At 50.6% G+C, this 17,656-nt stretch overlaps 1 protein-coding gene across 1 annotated transcript in view; it reads right to left on the reverse strand.

The window, feature by feature from the left end:
- Positions 1-17,656, reverse strand: part of MEGF11 (multiple EGF like domains 11) — a 249,764-nt gene that overhangs the window by 61,707 nt on the left and 170,401 nt on the right. The window contains exons 7-9 of the mRNA XM_052646651.1: positions 12,248-12,384; positions 8,250-8,462; positions 485-659 (exon numbers count right to left, since the gene is read on the reverse strand). Coding sequence (XP_052502611.1) covers positions 485-659; positions 8,250-8,462; positions 12,248-12,384 — 525 coding nt within the window. The remainder of the gene's footprint in view (positions 1-484; positions 660-8,249; positions 8,463-12,247; positions 12,385-17,656) is intronic.

Genomic DNA, 17,656 nt, shown 5'->3' on the forward strand with positions numbered 1-17,656 from the left:
AACTCAGTATTCAGCACTAAAGGAATGTCTGAGGATCATGGGTGGGGGTTCACCAACTCCTGCTGTGTTATGCAGCCATAAAAATGGATACTCAAGAAGCTCCAGCAGCAAATGTGGGTGAAATACAGCAAAATACAAAGTCTTGTGGTTATTAGGTGCTCTGTGGTTATTTGGATGGAAAAATACTATGTGCGCACGATATGGACAGACTGGAGCTGGGTACAAAGAAGACAACTGGTGTTCCAGGGTGAAGAGACAATGGAAAGACAGTTTCCTTCAATTTCATTTTGTAGTTATAAACCTCAGCAGGACTGGCCTTGGAGAACAGCCTTGGCAGCTCTCTGGTCATAGACTCCGAGCGGCCCATGCAGACACTCATTCTTCATCCCCGGGCACAGGGCCGCAATCCCTGATTCTGGCCCCTCTCCTCCTCTGTGGGGGCGGGGGTGGGCAGAGAGGCCATGGGAGCCCCCTCCCATCTTACCATGAAGCCTGGGGCACAGGTGCAGCTCCCAGTGACGCTGTGGCAGTCGGCACCGTTCTGACAGGTGCAAGGCAGCTGGCACCCATCACCATAGTAGCCAACAGGGCAGGACTCATTGCAGTGGGAGCCAGCCCACCCTGGCTGGCAGGTGCAAGCTCCAGTCACGGGGTGGCAGCTGAACAGATGAGAGAAGGATGAGAGGACAGTCTGGTCAGGAATGCGGCCATGTCCCACCCTCTGCCCACCCCAGGTCTGGGCTGCCCATGGTGCAGGATCAAAGAGCCTCTGATGTTAAACTGCTTAATGTTTTTATTTTTTTTATTTATGTGGCTGCACTTTGTCTTAGTTGCAGCACGCAGAATCTTTAGTTGCAGCATGTGGGGTCTAGATCCCTGACTAAGGATCAAACCTGGGCGCCCCCCTGCATTGGGAGTATGGTGTCTTAGCCACTGAACCACCAGGGAAGTCCCTTTTTCTTTAAAAAAATTTTTTTTAGCTTAATGTTTTGTTTATTTGTCAGAACATGCCAAGGTTACATGGTCTTATGAGCCCAAGAAACTGAGGCTTGTAATTGTTAGAAAATTTGCCTAAAGTTACATCGCAAGGAAATGCAAAATCAGGATTAGATGTAGGTCTCCTGACTCCCAAACAAGTGCTCTTTATAATACAAATACAGAGACCAAAGTAGGAGCCAGCCTTTCCAGGTCCTTCCCTTGTGTACTGTGAGGTTCAGAGCTTTACCCACTCTGCACCCAAAGGAGATGCCCAGTGTGTGGGCAGGTACTAGGGGGCTGCACTGAGACCCAGTGGCTCTGTATACTGTAGGTACTTAATGAGCATTTGCTGAGTTAAAATGGAACCTCTGGCCAGATGAAGCCTCCCCTCTCTGGCAAAGTCTGTACTGGAGAGGACACCCTCCATTCATGCATTGCCAGGGCTCTTTAAGACTGAGCAAGATCATCTCCATCCCTGGTCTGGCTAGCCCAGAGAAAGAACCCTTGGCTGGAGGCAAGGGCTGCCTGGCACGACCTCTAGAGAGGTGGGCAACCTCTGGCTGGGAGCGTCTGATCCAATAGCCAATATACATTCATGTTAGAGGAGATGCTGAGTGTGGTGGCCATCTTCTTAGAGCTTCTGTGGGGAGTGTAATTGACTGATGGCCCCACCTACTGTGTCTGAAATCCAGATAATCTACCTAAAGTCACATTGCAAGGAATTGCAAAATCAGGATTGGACACGGATCTCCTGACTCTCAAACAAGTGCTCTTTACAATACAAATCCACAGAGACCAAAGCAGGAGGCTTACCACACTCCCGCCCCGGGCTCCTCTCAGCTAGAGCACAGCAGGAATATATTAAGGTCGACATATTCCTGGGAAGTCTGGGACTCCTCTGATGGGCAATTTGGCTGAAAGACTCCCCATCTTGTGAAACTTTCTTTGAACTGTGCTTCAGTTTAAGACTTTGCATCTAGCCTTCCTTCCTCCTTTGTTTCCTTCACACAGGTCAGATCTGCCTTGCAGTTGATGCTTTTCTAGCCTCCCCAGCCCTTTCCCCCTTTGCCCTCACAGCTGTGTTCCTATAAGACCTCTTGCATTTGGCATCTGCTTCTTTTGGGGAGAATCCCAACTGACATTGTGGAGAAGATGCTGGATGGTAGAGACAAGCCTTTTGGATGTCCTGTGTCATCTGCTTCCCTGCTAAAAGTCCAGTTCAAGGGCTGTGGTTGAAAGGCACACTCTGGGCTGGCAGGAGGAGCCTACATACAAATCTTGGTTCTGCGAAGTTCCACATAGGATATGGGCCTCGTCTCCCTGGGTCATTGGTGGATTCCCAGTGCCAGGCTCATATTCACTGCCCTATTAAGAATTCGGGAATGAATAGCACTTTTACTACAAGTAATTATTTTCTCTCTGTTGACTTGTTTATCATCTGTCTCCCCACCAGGTGGCAGCTCCATGGTGGTGGTGGGGGGGCGCAGTTGTCTGTCTCTTTCACTTCTGTATCGTACCCCAGTGGCCAGCAGTGTCCCTGGCACCGGGAAGATACTTAATACGTATTTGGCAAATGAATTAATGAACAAACTAATTGCGTGAAGCCCAGCCAAGCCAATTCTCCTCTGGGAGCTCTGATTTTCTCGTGGAAAATGAGGGATGGACAGGAGCAGACAGTTCCTGAATGGTAAGTACAAGTAGATAAAAATCATTTTGGAAAATGTTTAGTTTCATTAATTGTTCAAGTCAAAACAACAACTGGATATCATGCTTTCTCTACCAAAAATGTCAAGTTACTTTCTTTATTATTATTTTTTTAAATGGACAATACTCAATGCTGGTAAAGGTTTCTAGAAAACGATTTGGGGTTATGTATCAGGAGTCCTAAAAATATTCAGGCCCTTTGGTCTTGTAATTCCATTTCTAAGAATCTATCCTAAGGAAATGATCACAGTTGTGGAGAAAGATTTATGCATGGAGATGTTCCCCGAAGCATTATTTATAACAGTGGAAAATTGAAGTAATTTAAATAATAATAAATAATATGTGACTAGGCTATTAAAGCACCAGGCAGTTTACACCTATATTTCTAATCTTCAAGTAAGCCTGTGAGTTAGGCATTAGAGCCTCTATTTTTCAGATGGCACTTGGAGGTTATATGACTGGCCCAAGGTCACAAAGATAACTCAGTGGCAGCTGGAATTCAAACCCAGGTCTGTCTGGCCATGTTCTAGTCACCGTCACATGCTGCCTCTGACACCAGGATACCAGTTAAATGAATTATGACAATTCATATGAAGGCATGGTAGAGAAGTACTCAAATGTTTTCCAGCCTGTTTACTGATATGACATAAGGGAAAATGAAATAAGCAAACTGTTTATCAAGACACAGTCATGAGCTAAAGTATGAAAAAAGTGTGAAACAGACGTGGATGACGAATGAACCAATTACAACAGAATGGCTTCTGTGCTCACCTCTGGGTTGAGAAATTATGAAGGACTCTGAGTTTGTTCTTTAAATTTCTGTGTATTCCCTTTCTCAAACTGAGCATCTATTCTATTATAAACAGATAAAAAGCAATAAAATTACAAATATATAGAAAAGAATGTGTGCAAAGGATGGATGTCTGAAGACTTCCCGACCTTCATGGTTCCCTGGCCCCCACACTGTAAGGGGAGATAGTGGCCTGCACGGGTGCCGTGGGGCAGGGACCCCCGCCTTGGTGGGCCTGACTCTCAGCCAGACAGTTGTGGAGCACTCCTCTCTGTCATCAATGCTTCCAGCAAAGCTCTTAGGCATGGCCTCTCTCAGTTCCAACTTTCCAGGGGCCTCCTCTGAAGTTTTGATCTAGGGTCAGAGGGCCTGGCTCAATCCACAGTCATGGAGACTGACAGGCTTGGAAGTATCCAAGCATGTGGCGGGCAGCACTGACTGCCACAATCAGCTCTGTACCGCCCTGAAGATTCTGAAGGGTCTCAGGCGCCCTCTTGCCCTTCTCTTCAGCAGACTCGCTTGTTACAGGTCCCTGCTCTGGTGTGAAGACTACTCGTGAAAAGCATACTAGATGAACAGTGAGCTGGCGAACATTGGCCTCTAAGCCCTCCTGCATTTCCACTTTCCGTCTCAGCCCACCGGCGTTTTGGATGCACAGGGGTAGATCTCAACACCAATTTTACCTTTTACTCTGAGAAACCAGAAAGCTCAAAACCAAACCCGAAATCATTTTTATGTCTCCTTTCATGTCTCTAAAAATCTCTTTTTAAAAATATAATTTCTATTTTCTTAATTTGATTACTTGTTATAGAAACTCCAAAAATCCTTTTGAAGAGAGAGTGGGGAATGACCGCTGACTCAGTCACTGACTCAGAAAACTGCCACCACTATGCTCTCAGCACCTTCGTCACAACTCCCCCTCCCTGGTGTCCCCTGCCCTGCCCACCCCGCCACCCCCACCACCCTGGCCTGGTGGCAGAGCCATTCCCTTGGGTCACATGGTGGGCAAACGACTGCTGGTTCGGCTCAGGCAAAAGTCGCAAACACTGATGCTACTTCACTTGCATAGCTTTTTTTCCACCCCCTCACCTTTCTCCATTTCCCCCAGACATAGATTAATCACAAGTTAATAGGAGTGGAAAGCTGAACAATACAGGACCCTTTTCAGGGTGGAATTTTCTGCCTTTTTCTCTCCTGGCTGCTCTGAGATTTCTATCAATGCTGCATCTGTTGGCTAAATCAAATCTTTCAAAGGTAATCCACGATCATGGCCACTGGAATTCGTCTATGACAATCCAATTGTGGAGGGGACATGGACAAGGGCTGACACATGGGCGCTCACTTTCTCAAGGTTATTCCTTGATGAAGGAAGGAGGCTGCTTTGTGTGTGCTACAAAGCGTTTATAAAGGGAATGAAACACTGGGGAATTTCTCTGGCCACTTTTTCCTTCCCAGGGCACTTGGGCTCGACCTCTTTGAAGCGTCCTCTCCAGAGGGCCACAGAGCAGAAAGAGGCTGGGGCGAGCTGAGGAGAGTTTTCTTTGGTCAAGGGTTGGGAGGTCTTTGTTTCTCTAAGAAAGATGCTCAGGGCTTTCCTTGCAAGCTGTCTTGGTAGGGCTCCTGCAGAGCCAGGGGGGCAATGAGGCAAGGCTGCTGAGGACCCCGCACTGCATCTTTTGGGGAGCTGAGTGGAAGTTTCAGCAGCAAAGGCCACAAGAAATTTTACCCTCACTGGCCTGATGAAGGGTGATAGATTGGGAAACTGAGACAGAGGGGAAAGTACACATTTCAGGACACTGGCTCAGGCACAGGCAGTTCTAAGGCCAGGATCCAGGGGCCCCAGACCCACCAAAACCTGCGGCTTAACTGCCTTAGGAGTAGGAGTCCTAGAGTCATTCCTCTGCTTTTCTTCGATCCCAAGAGAAGGCTCTAGAATGGGACAAAGGCTCATGAGAGTGACCTGTGTGCACACAGAGGAAGACAGCTCTTCTCTGTGTCCCTGAGAACAAAGCCAAGTGCAGCGAGAGAGAGGGTGAGTGAGAGCGGAGGTTCTCCACCTTGGGCAACGCTGCCTCTCCCTATCCCATCCAGGTTGTCAGAACTTGGGGTTGCAGTCAGGGTCGTGCTACTGGCATCTAGTGGATAGAGACCAGGGATGCTGCTAAACATCCTGCAATGCATAGGACAGCCGTCCATGACAAAGAATTATCCAGCCCGAAACATCCATAGTGGCAAGGCTGAGAAATTTTGAGTTAGACCAAATAAAAACTTGGTGGGTGCTGGGGGCTCAGTCCCTGGGGGCAGTGTGACAGGAAAAAGTGGTGAAACTTTAGAGCTTGGGCAGAACCACCTAGAGGAATGGGATGTTGAAGGTGAATTCAGTGATTCTTTTTCCTGAAGGTCTGCTGTGTGCCAGGCATCATGCAGTGCTGAGGCTGCGGAGCTGGGCAAGTCCATGCTGACACTGCTCCAGCAAGGAGGTGTCAAGTGGACCCGGAGGAACCCGACCTGGGGGCTTGGCTGCCAGGTGCCCTCGGAGTCCCCATGCCTAAGAAGTGCTACTGCTCCCAAGCCCTGAAATGCGACACGTGTGATAGAGAGTAAAGCAAATAATCATCAATATTGAATGGGCTGAGATTAGCGACGGAGAAGAGGGAGTCCTTCCAGATTAATAATGCATTGAGGACTCCTTCAGAGGAGGGGAAAATTATGCAGGGCACGCTTGCTCGGGCTTGGGAAGAAAACAATAGCTCTTTCATTTGGGGGTTGTTGGTTGGATCTCCAAGGCAGGGACTATTCCTGCACTGGATCTCAGAACAGTCTTGCTTCCTGTCCCTGACACGGACCTCCCTTGGCTTCCCTGCAGAGCAGGCTTGCTGGGGGGTTACGGGGGGGGGGGGTGGCGGCTGGGGTTCCTGGTGCTGCCTGTCCACCCACGGGACAGTCTGAGGCAGCTGTCCAGTACCCCCGACCAGCCATGTGGAAACCCTGTGTTTAGAGCCCGGGAGCTCTCACTGTGCCCTCCAGACCTGGCCCAGAAGCCACCTCCTCCAGGAAGACTTTCTGTACACAGCCCCTGGTCACAGTTACTCGAGCACATGACACAACAGGGCCAGCCAGATATATTTCGATGCTTCTAAGATGCTTTCTGCCCCACATTTCATAGCTCTGATGAGTGCACTATGCAGTCAATGGTATGTCATGGTTCAGTTGTAGTAGTACATACAATAAAGCAGAGCCTCACTGCTGGTGTTGTCTTGTATTTGAAGAAATATGGTAGAAGATGCTCAATGTGTGTGCGTGTGGTGGGGGGAGGGGCGCGGGGGGTGTTGCAGGGGGACGAAGGGTATGTGCTCCAGACTCAAGTTCCTGAGGGCTGGGCACGTGTTAAGGGGTACTTTCTTTTCTCATGGTTGGCCCTTCAGGCTCTCGGTGTTCGTTGAATGAATAAGTGAATCAATGCTTAAGTCATATACAGGTCAGCTCCACTGGCTCCAAGGCCCCCTGTTAATGGTTTCCTTTCCAGCCTTCTGCCATTGCAGACAGCACTGCCTGAGCCACTCAGCTCTAGGAACTAAGAACTGAGGACAGATTCTGTCTAAGCCGTAACACTTGCGAAGATGACTCTGCTTACAGTGACCAGAGGCTCCTGGGTGATGTGTGGAGAAGCAAAAGCTGGAAGTGAGGAGGAGCTAAGGCTAAGTCCTAGCTGACCCAGAGACAAGGCTACAAGGCAGAGGCCTCTCTGTCTGGCCTGAAAACAGCAGCAAAACCCATGGCCCAGGGCAGCTGGTCCTCCCCTGAGCTGTCCTGTAGGCCCGAGGGGAGAAGGAGAGTTCCCTCACCCTGCACCATCCTAATAAGAGTCGGCCACATAAAAGGCTATTGAAGCATTTATCTGGGGCCCAACAGCCTCATCTGAAGCTTTAATCTGGGGCCTGACAGCCTCATCTATTACCAGAGGGTGGTGCCAACTGGTGCAGGAAGCGGGAAGTGAAGGGAGCTGGGGCAGGGGGGCGGTGGCCCAGGGCAGCTCTGGCTTCTCTACTTCCAGGAAGCAGGGGTGGGGCCAACATCAATTCAGGTGTCCCCAAGCCCTGAAGGGCAGAGAGCAAGGCAAGGCTGGCCCCAAGCCAAGACCCTGATGCGAGCCTGCCCTCTGTCCCTCCTGCTCTTCTACCCTAGCCAGGGCCAGAGGGGACACTCTCTGCAGGCCTCAGGTGAGCCATCCTGGTTTTTAAGGTCTCTTCTAATGCTGACCCTCTATGGCTAAAGCCCTGTACTTCTGCCCTGGTAGTCTGGTCTCTGGGCCCCTTGGGGTTGGGAGATGACTTGGTTAGATGTGGACTGTGTGGAGGGGAAATGTTTTCCAGGAAAATGCCCCCAGGGCCTGTGGTACCCCAAGCTCAGCCTCAGCGCTCCCCCCCAGGATTGCATGGCTGCACCCATTCCCACCCTGCTTCCCTGGGGTTCACCAGGCACCCTCTTGCTCCTATGTGTGGCCCATTTTCAATGCCAGCAGCCAGGTTCAGTGTTGGCAGCTGCGGGTGGTGGACAGAGCATGTGACCTCAGTCCTCATCTTGACGGACTGAGTGACCTTGGCTTTCCCTTCTTTGATCAGACTGGCCAGTGAAGGTGATCGCTGAGGTCCCAGCTCTGTTACTGCCTGCCCAGATAACCCAGGTGGAGGTGGTGGCTTATGCTCTGAGAGCCCCCTCTCCACCAGGGCCCCCCCAATCCCTGTCCCTGGGCTCACCTACCCCCCTCACGTCATACCTAATGGTGTTGTCAGCATCGCAGGGGCAGGGCAAACTGCAGCCTGGGCCGTGCAGGCCCTCAGGGCACAGCCGCTCCTGGCAGCGCGGGCCTTTGTAGCCAGGTTCGCACTCGCAGGCGCCGGAGGTAGGTGAACACTGACCTCCATTGTGGCAGTCACAGCGCTGGGAGCACTGGAAGCCGAAGGTCCCCAAGGGGCATTCCTCTTGGCACCTGCAGCACAACAGAGTGTGGTGAGTCGGTGCCCCCTTACCTGCCTTTCCAGGTCCTCCGGGCCTGGGCCTGGCGCGCTGCACCTCCTCACAGCCTCCTCCCCTCTTGCCTTGCCTCCTGCAGGAAACGTTCTGTGGTTTCACCATCCTAGTCCGTTCCCCTCTCCAGGCCAGTTCCCCTCAGTCCCCAGGAGTGAGTTCATACTATCATATCTCACTGATTGTAGGCTTTGTGTATTTTTTTTTTGACTGCAGTAAATAAGGATAACATAAATTTGCCATTTCAATTATTTTTAAGCATACAGTGGTATTAAATACATGTATATTGTGTGGGTTTCCCAGGTGGCTCAGTGATAAAGAATATGCCTGCCAAAGTCGGAGATGTCAGAGACGTGGGTTCTATCCCTGGGTGGGGAAGATCCCCTGGAGGAGGAAATGGCAACCCACTCCAGTATTCTTGCCCTGGAAATCCCATGGACAGGGGAGCCTGGGGGGCTACGTCCATGTGGTCACAAAAAGTCAGACATGACTGAGTGAGCATATACATAGAACACATGTTGCTGTGCAACCATCACCACCATCCATCTCTAGAACCTTTTCATCTTCCCAAACTGAAACCTCCATACCCATTAAATAACAAGCTACGTGACGTCCCACGGCCAGAGGAGCCTGGCAGGCTACAGCCCATGGGCGTGCAGAGTCAGACATGACTTAGTATAGAGCATGCACGGATGCAGATCCATTGCCACAGCGACAAATTAAGCGGTAAACCTGGGGGCGTTTGAGGAAAGAGGTGGGCCACCCCTGCATCCTAGAGACAAATGAACAGGAATGGCCTATGGACTTCGGATTGTCTGCGTCCCCACGCTGCTTCAAAGGTGTGGAGAATGGGGAACTGGCCTTACTGCCCTGACATCTGCTTCCTCATCACAGAATGGGATGGTAATAATTAAACCTCACCATGTGTTTGAGGATTAAATGAGATAACGCGTATAAACATTTAGAAAGGTGCCCCATGAATGGTAAGCGCTCAATAAGCAGTGTTAGTTCTTATTATTACTCTTGTTAATACTGTTTTCTGTAGTTCTAACAGAGCCCTTTCGGCATGAAAAGGCTCAAAGGGAAGACTTCCAAAATGTTAACAATGGAGTGGACTTAAGGAATTACGGATGCTTTAATGATTATGTTTTTCCATTTTCAGGTTTTCTATTTATCTTCTACAATAATCAGGGCAGAGGGGAGCCACAAAAGATGTTGGGAAAAAGAAAATACAGCCTTAGCCTCTTTATTACATCTTGGTGAGTCCTGAGTTGGAAGCAGTGTTCTTCATCACAGCACCCAGATTGTCTTCCTGCAAGTCCTGCTGCATTTTAGCCCGTCTGAGGCCTCAGGGAGGGAAAGAACAGAGGAAGAGGGAAGAGAGAAGGGGATGCGTGGAGAAGAAATGGGAGGTAGAAGAGAGGAAGAGGGGAATATGGTGGAAGGGGTGAGGACGGAAACTGAGGCAGGCGCAGAGGACACAGTGCCCGTAAGAACTGGACACCGCCAGCCTGTTCTGCCTCACAGTGGATTTCCCCGGAAGTCACTCAGGTTGCCTCTCCTGGATGTCTTAGGCCATCAGGGAAGAAACCCCAGCCTGGAGACACCTCCAGACTCTCCTCTCCCACTGGAACATTCCTGCTCCCTCCCCTCTGGCAGGATTGAGCAGAGAGTCCTAGAGTGTGAGCTCCCTTCTCTGAAGGGCATGTCTCCAACCCATGTCATATTTACAAAGTGACACTCCATAGCCCCAGAAAAAGAATCTGGAAATGAAATATTGACAACCTAATCCATTTACATAATCAGCCTCTTTTTTTTTCTACCCACAATTTAAACAACTTATTTATTTAGAGATCAAGCAACGACTGCTAATGAATTTTACACAAAGCGCACTAATAACGGGGCCTGTGGAACAGAAGGGTAATCACAGCAGGAATTAGTTTTCTACTTAAACATCCTTCCTTTGCAACATATCAATCTAATGTGTCCGATATTACCATTAACAACCAGATACATTGCTCAATTAAATTACAAAATGAGCTGCAAAACCCTCGTTACGTTTCATGTTTAATTTGCACTGGATTCTGCCTATCCGGGGAGGCCTACGTTATTATACCCACTCAACTTTAATATGCTTGCAACGATGTGGGGTGGGTTCATGCAGCTGTCACTTACAAAATTAATGGAGGCAATTTTACAAAATATTAAACACCAGGCAGCCTGTTTAGGTGGGAAACCCAAATGCTACTGGGCCCTCTTTTTGAATTCTTCTGGAGTTGATGGGCAAAGCTTGCCAGAGGATGCTAAGGTCTGAGGGGCTTCGCTCTGTCTCAGGTTCATGGGCTGGGTCCCAACAAGGGGGATTAGGGTTATTTCTCCATTTGGTACGTCTTGGTGGTGGAAATGGAGAGCGCCGATGAGGCTGGGTCTCCTGGTGTGGGATCTAGCCGGTTGGCGCTATCAACCTGCTTGTCTCCAGTGGTGAATGGGTTTTGGTGGCCATCATGTGCAAGTGGCCAAGACGAAGGGGTCCTGTGTCAGTTCCAGGGCCTCCCAGTTCCTGCCCCTGCTGGCTCAACCTGAGCGTTTTCCCACTGGGAGAGACAGTGGGGACGGGAAGGTGGAGGCAGCACAACCCTGCCACCCTTTCTTCCCTCAGAGATGCAGACTCCAGCAGAGGCCAGAGAGGGATGGGTGCCCTGATGCCACACCCCACATTCTACACCAGGGATGCCCACGAGCTGAGCACGCTCACCAAGAGCTCAGATCTGGCTTAAAGGGCTCCAGGCTAGGGGTAAACGGGCTTCAGGCTGAAAATGGAAAATCTCTTTTCTGGACATCACTAGGATTTGGGGCTGACTCCAGTGAGAGTTGGAGGGGCCCCACTATGTTGGTCAGAGCCAGAAGGACTCATTGGTTAATTCAGCCCTGACTCCTGCTTCCTGATATCACCTGGGCAGGGGAGGCAGAGTAACAAAGTCCAGGTGAAACACGGATCCCACAGAAGCAGGCAAGGGGCGTGAGAGTTTCCTTTCTACTGCCCATCTCTCTGCTCAAAGAGACTGATGCGGTTCAGTCTGAGAGGGAGGAGATTCACCTAGATTCTGTGGACAAATGTCCTCCACCAAGTCTGAATTCACTCATCATCAGACACCCTGGCTGTCCTTTCTCCTTCTCCCAGAGCACCTTCCCTATCATCATGAAATCCCTCTTGCCGTGGCAAACACACACGTCCGGTAACCCTCCCATTATGTATTTTGTGGGTTACCCACTTGGCAAGGTTAGTTTGATTCCAGAACATTGGCAGCCTTGTTCAGTCTGCTCTTAGGCCACAGGCCTTCAGAGGATGCAAACTGATGTCAGTATCCTTTTGACAGAACTCATATCAGGAATAAAAATCCACTTCTAAAAAGAATAGTGCAAAATGTGTGAACTGAGAGTGCATGCTCAGCTTCTTTGGATTATTGGTGCCACTGCCTCCTTCCAGGAGGGCAGCAAGTAGAGGGTGGTGGTAGGTGCCCACCTCTTTCCCCAGGTGAGTCAATGCAAATTCCAGGCTTGGGGAAGGTGGGTGCCCTCAGCAGGCTGAGGGCCAGGAAGGATGGATTGGCAGGAGGACTCAGAGTGCTTTCTGAGAAAGGAACAGGAAAGCTGGCAGAAGGCTGGTAAACCTGACCTGTTGTCTGCAAGGCTGCCGTGAACATGAGCAACGTGACCAGTAAGGACGATAGCTAACAGCATCCTTACCTGTCTCCCATGTATCCGGCTGTGCAGTGGCACTGCCCAGCCACGTGGTCACACTGCCCTCCGTGGTGGCAAGGACAGTCCTGGCTGCAGTTCTGGCCGAATGTCCCCGGTGGGCAGGGCTGGGCACACACTGCTCCCTGAAACACAGGAGGGAAGACCTGCAGAGGTGGTGCTTCTGAGATGCAATCCTGAGGCCACCTTCTTCTAGAAGTAGCACGGTTGCTACAGCCCAAGGGACCACCCCATCCCTTAGTGGGACCTTCTCCCCAGTCACAGAAGCACAGAAAGTTGGACACCATGACTCCAAAGCCACACTTTAGAGATGGGCAGACTGAGACCAGTTTGCTTATCCAATCTTTCAGCACATATCTAATGAGTGCCTGTTGTATACCAGACCCTGTACTAGACTCCAGGGATATAAAAATACAGGTAGGATTCGATTCCTGTCCTTCCAACCTACTGGGGAGAGAGACAAGAAAACAGATAACCAGTGCGTGGCGCTAGGTGCCCTCACGCTGGTGCAGGAGGCAGTGCTGAGGAAAAAAGGAAGCAGAGACGTGATTAGCACGGTGGTGTGGAAACCTACATTTATCTCTACTTCCTTCCCAAGCCCAGCTACCAGAAGAGTAAAGGGGAGCAGGGGGCACCTCTAAACCTACAAGGAGGAAAGGGAGGGGAGAGGGGACCGGAGAGGGCAGGAAGTGTCACGCGGCGGAAGAGGGGCTGGCAGGTGGAGGAACAGGGCCTGCTGGAGCCTCTGCTTTCTCAGCAACGACGAGTGCCTGCAAAGGGAGCCGGAAGACAACGCTCAGCAAAGCTCAGGATTCAGAGATACTGGAGGCCCAAGGTGCTGGTGTGCAGAACAGGAGGAGTGTTTAGAAGTTTATAAAAGAGGGAATTAGTCCCCAGATTTTTACCCTCATTCCAAATAGCCTTGCCAAGACCAGCAGTTTACTTTTAGGGAGGCTGGCCCATCAATGCTTCAGACACAGGGACACCAAGCACAGCTAAGGCAGGGGGAACCATCAGAAATGGGGATCTTGTGGGATCTGCCTGCCTAACAGTCAGACCCTCTGCTCTCTTCCCCTGCTCGGCCCCGAAGATTCTCGTGACCAGACTCTACTCCCTTTTGCAGGGTCCTGGAGGATTTCTTTCTGAGAACACTGAGAGGTCAAAGGGAAAGACCTCCAGATACTGATATTTAAGGCTCGTATCAGTCAACAAGCCTGGCACCTCTCCTGCCCCTCAGGCTTCCAGCCAGCTTTTCCAAGGATTACGGTAAAACATGAACAGGAGACCAGGAATCAGCAGATACTTGAAATGAGGCTCTAATGAATTGTGAGATGGTGGTAAAGCGTGTTTTGGAGAAATATGGAGGGAAATGCCAGAAGAAACACCTAAAAGATTTGAATCTGGTATCTTTCAGGAGTAGGACCTGTCAGGGGGTGGGAAAGAGGACTATTTGCCCTTCCTTCCAGTAGTAGCCTTGTGGTATGAGATACTGTATATAATTTTAAAATTATACATATGACTCTTTGGTCTTTATCAAACAGGAATCCAAACTTACTTTTGTTTCCTGCTGCCTTTCTAGCCTCTCCCACACCAGAGATGGTCATTTCTCTTATGAAGATCAAGGATTCTCCCACAATTAATTAATCAATTAGTTCAACTCACAATTATTAAGCACCAATAATTGCCAACCCTGAGGAAGCTAGTTTAGTCAGGAAAATCCTGCTGACCAGAGTCATCTATCAATATCATCCAATTTACTTGTAATGAATTTAGCAGTAGGCCTTTTAACTCAGATTTCTCCCCTACATATATGTCAGATAGTGTGGGGCTGAGACGGGGGCTAGGAGGGGCAGAGATGGACGATTGAGGGGAAGAGGCAGTAGCCGAGGATGGTGAGATGAGTGTGTACGTGAGGAGAGGCGCAGGGTAAAGCTACTCAGGTGAGGGGTCCCTCTTCTTCCTGGAGGTGGTGGGGGTGGTACTTTGGGCCTGCTTTTCTCACTGTGCCCCAAAAGTTCTAGGGATTCTTGAGGGAAGGGAGGAGTCTTTACGGCCAGTTCTCTGCAATCCTGGGCTGGATGAGGCCACTTTGACGATTAAGGGGGCTGTGTTTATACCTTCTACGTCCTCATCATGGAGCACAGTGGAGCCCTCCTATACTCACACACACACACTCCATCCATCCATCCATCCATCCATCCATCCTGTAGACCACAGACTCCCTTTCTCTTAAGAGTTTCTGAGACATGATCAGCGTTTCCTGAAGAGACCAATAGGAACGGTTGCTTCCTTTCAAGAATTCCTGGGGGAAATTGAGCATCCTTGAGCCTTTTCTGGATGGGACGGTGAGCACCTCTTTCAGCCCCTGCCCAGTATTCCCCACCCACAGCTCGGTCCTCCTCAGGCTCGAGCTCCTGGGGCTGGAAGGATCTGCTACCTCTGAAGGGCTGCTGCCTGATAGGGTGGGAAGAACACTGGACTCAAAGTCAGGACTTGGGCTCAAGCCCCAGGTCTACCTCCTTCCAGATGGCTGAGCGAGGACAAGTCATGTGATAGTTCTGAGCTGCGGTTTCCTCATCTCTAAAATGGGAGTGGTAACCCCCAGTGTCCCACGTGGTTGTAAAGATTCAGTGGGATCAGAGATGGGAAGCAACCTTCATTAAATTAGAGATGAGTGGGCCCTTCATTAATATTCAACCCAAACAGACCCCTGATGAGGTGGAGGTGGTAGGACCCCATATCACATGGGACAGGGAAGAGTGGGGGAGAACCACACAATCGATCGGTTACTGCTGGTTAGGAGAATAGCTTTGGGGGAGAGATGGGGGAGAGAGCAGACAGGAGAGTTTCAGCCAGAAAGAGGGCTGTGATCTTATGGTTTCTTTCCTGCTATTATGAGCTGAATCCTGTCCCCCAGGTTCAAATATCCCAGCACCTTAGAATATGACTGTGGCTGGACACAGGGCCATTAGAGGGGCAGTAAAGTTAAAGTGAGGTCATCAGGGTGGCCCCTAGTCCAATATGACTGATGTCTTCATTGGGAGAAGAGATTAGTACACAGACAGGGCAGAGGGAAGGCCACGTGGAGACACAGGGGGAGACCGCAAGCTACAAGCCAGGGGCTGAAGCCTTAGCAGGAACCAACACTGCCAACACCTTGGTCTCGGACTTCTGGCCTCCCGAGCTGTGAGAACACATCTCTGTTGTCGAAGCCCCCCAGTGCGTGCTGCTATGTCATGACAGCCCTAATACACCTGCCCCATAGTCAGCTGAGAGTATGTCTCCTAGAGCGGCGGGGTCTCGGGCTGTGTGGCATTTAGTAGGTAGGGGAGACACAGTGAGGCAAGAGTCCTGTTCCTCAGGACTGGATGGACCAAATGGTTCTGTCCAAATCTGGAAACCAGCTGCACATAAAGAACACCACGGATAAATGGAGAAGAAGAAAGGAGGGGGCCAAGACGGTGAAGGACTTGAGGTTAAGCCAATGAGACAACGCAGCCTCTCTAAGCCTCTAATGATCACTGCTGTCCCGGGTGGCATGGATGCCCTCAGGGGAAAGTGAACAGGGGTTGGCTTGGGTACTGTGGAAATGATCCAGGCCATCCAGGTCAGGCTTGGGGCCCCATGTACAAAACTTCCCAGACCTGAGCTTCTAGGATTTTACACATACCTCTCTTTGCTCCTCCATGATGACTGGTTCTATCTCCCAGCTCTTGGGGCCTGTTGTTTCCTGAGTGTATATGTGTGTGCATGCACATATGTGTGTCCAGCCTCCACCATCAGACTGGGAATGCCTAAGGCAGGTGATCATATCTCCTACCTCCCATCTGTCTGCACTTCCCACTCACAGTGAACTCCTCACACCTGGGTCTCCTCCTCTGAAAGGTCTCAAAGCCCAGAAAGGGAGACGAAACAGCCCCCTAGGCTCTTTGCACAGGCCCTCTGGGAACGGGCTTACCACAACTGGGCAAGAGTCGTGTCCTGTGGGCATACACCGGATTGCCCATACACCTGTGGGCATACCCCTACTGGCCAGGGGTCCCCGAGGAAGGGGCCCCGGGGGCCAGGGTTCCAGGCAGCTCCTCTCCAGGTATGCATGAAGCCTTGGTTCTTTGGGGACCTGCTCTCTGTGTGAGCAGTCGTACTCTTTAGATCTCTGAGTGCTGCTAAAGCCATGTGGGCCTGGCAGGCAAATGAGGCAATGGAGGATAATAAAGGGAGGACCGCTCTGCCCTGCACCGTCCCCTTGGCCCCAGCGCTCTCCCTGGGAGGGGCCTCAGGCCCCAGCAGCAGCTTCATTACACTGTGACCGCATGCATGAGGGGTATTAATAATTCATACAAATCTGCAAGTTAAATGCTCTGTCAAAAATAGAAATGCAATTGTCTACAATAAAATTAAAAACATAAAGTTTCTAAATCCAAAGGCTGCTATTGACAGAGTTTCCTGTCATCTGAAAGAACAAACCTCTCACTGTATTGGGAGGGGAAAAAAATTCTCTGTGTTGGTTTCCTCCCCGCTGCCCTCTTTAATCACCAGCCTCCATCAGCCTCCATCTCTCTAGAGAGGACTTTACAGGTACGGGTCTGCCTGTGGCCTGTTCTCCCCCTACCGCATCCTGATCTGACCTCACTGCCTGCTGCTGGGTCTCTGAGGACCCAGCCTGCGAGTGATGGGATTCCGGAAGTTGGCTGGAGATGGAAGGGCCTTTACAGAGGGTGGTTCAGGGTGGGAGAGACGGGCAGGTGTGGGAGAGGCCGGGGCCACTTTGTTCTCAGAAGAGACAGAGACAGCCGGGCACCAAGACCTTGGATTCAGGAGTCAGCATTCCAGCTCCACCTCCCTCTCCACCAGCTGCATGGCCTCGGCCAGGCCACTTAGCCACTGTGGGCCTCCGCTGCCTCATCTGAGAAAGGGAGGTATTGACAGACCAGTGGTATTCAAGCCTCTTAAAGCTGGGAGGTCCTGTTTTTATGTGAAATCTTACCTAGGACCTCTTGGTAGATTAAAATGGAGACATGGGGGTGTGTGGGTCCCAGAGCCCCAGTTGTTAGGCTACTTGCGCCCACCTTCACCTCCAAGAAACCCTCGGGTTCTGTGAAACACAGAAGAAAATCCTATAGTCTGGATTGATTTTTTCCAAATGAAGACTTGAAGTCAGGGTCGGCTGCTTCAGAATCATCAGGGGAGCTTATTAAAAAAAAAAGAGAGAGAGAGAGAGATCCTGGGCCCAGGATGGTCTACAGTGGAGTCTGGGAATCTGTATTAACCCCACCCCACCCCCATCCACTGCAACTCTGGTGCGCAGCCAGGTTGGGACAAGGCTGGACCATATGATCCCCCAGGTTTTTTCCTGCTCTAAAGAATTCTGGCCAATCTGCCTGCGTCACAGGCCCT

The sequence above is a fragment of the Budorcas taxicolor genome, chromosome 10 (genome assembly GCF_023091745.1).
Source record: "Budorcas taxicolor isolate Tak-1 chromosome 10, Takin1.1, whole genome shotgun sequence".
Taxonomy (NCBI): Eukaryota; Metazoa; Chordata; class Mammalia; order Artiodactyla; family Bovidae; genus Budorcas; species Budorcas taxicolor.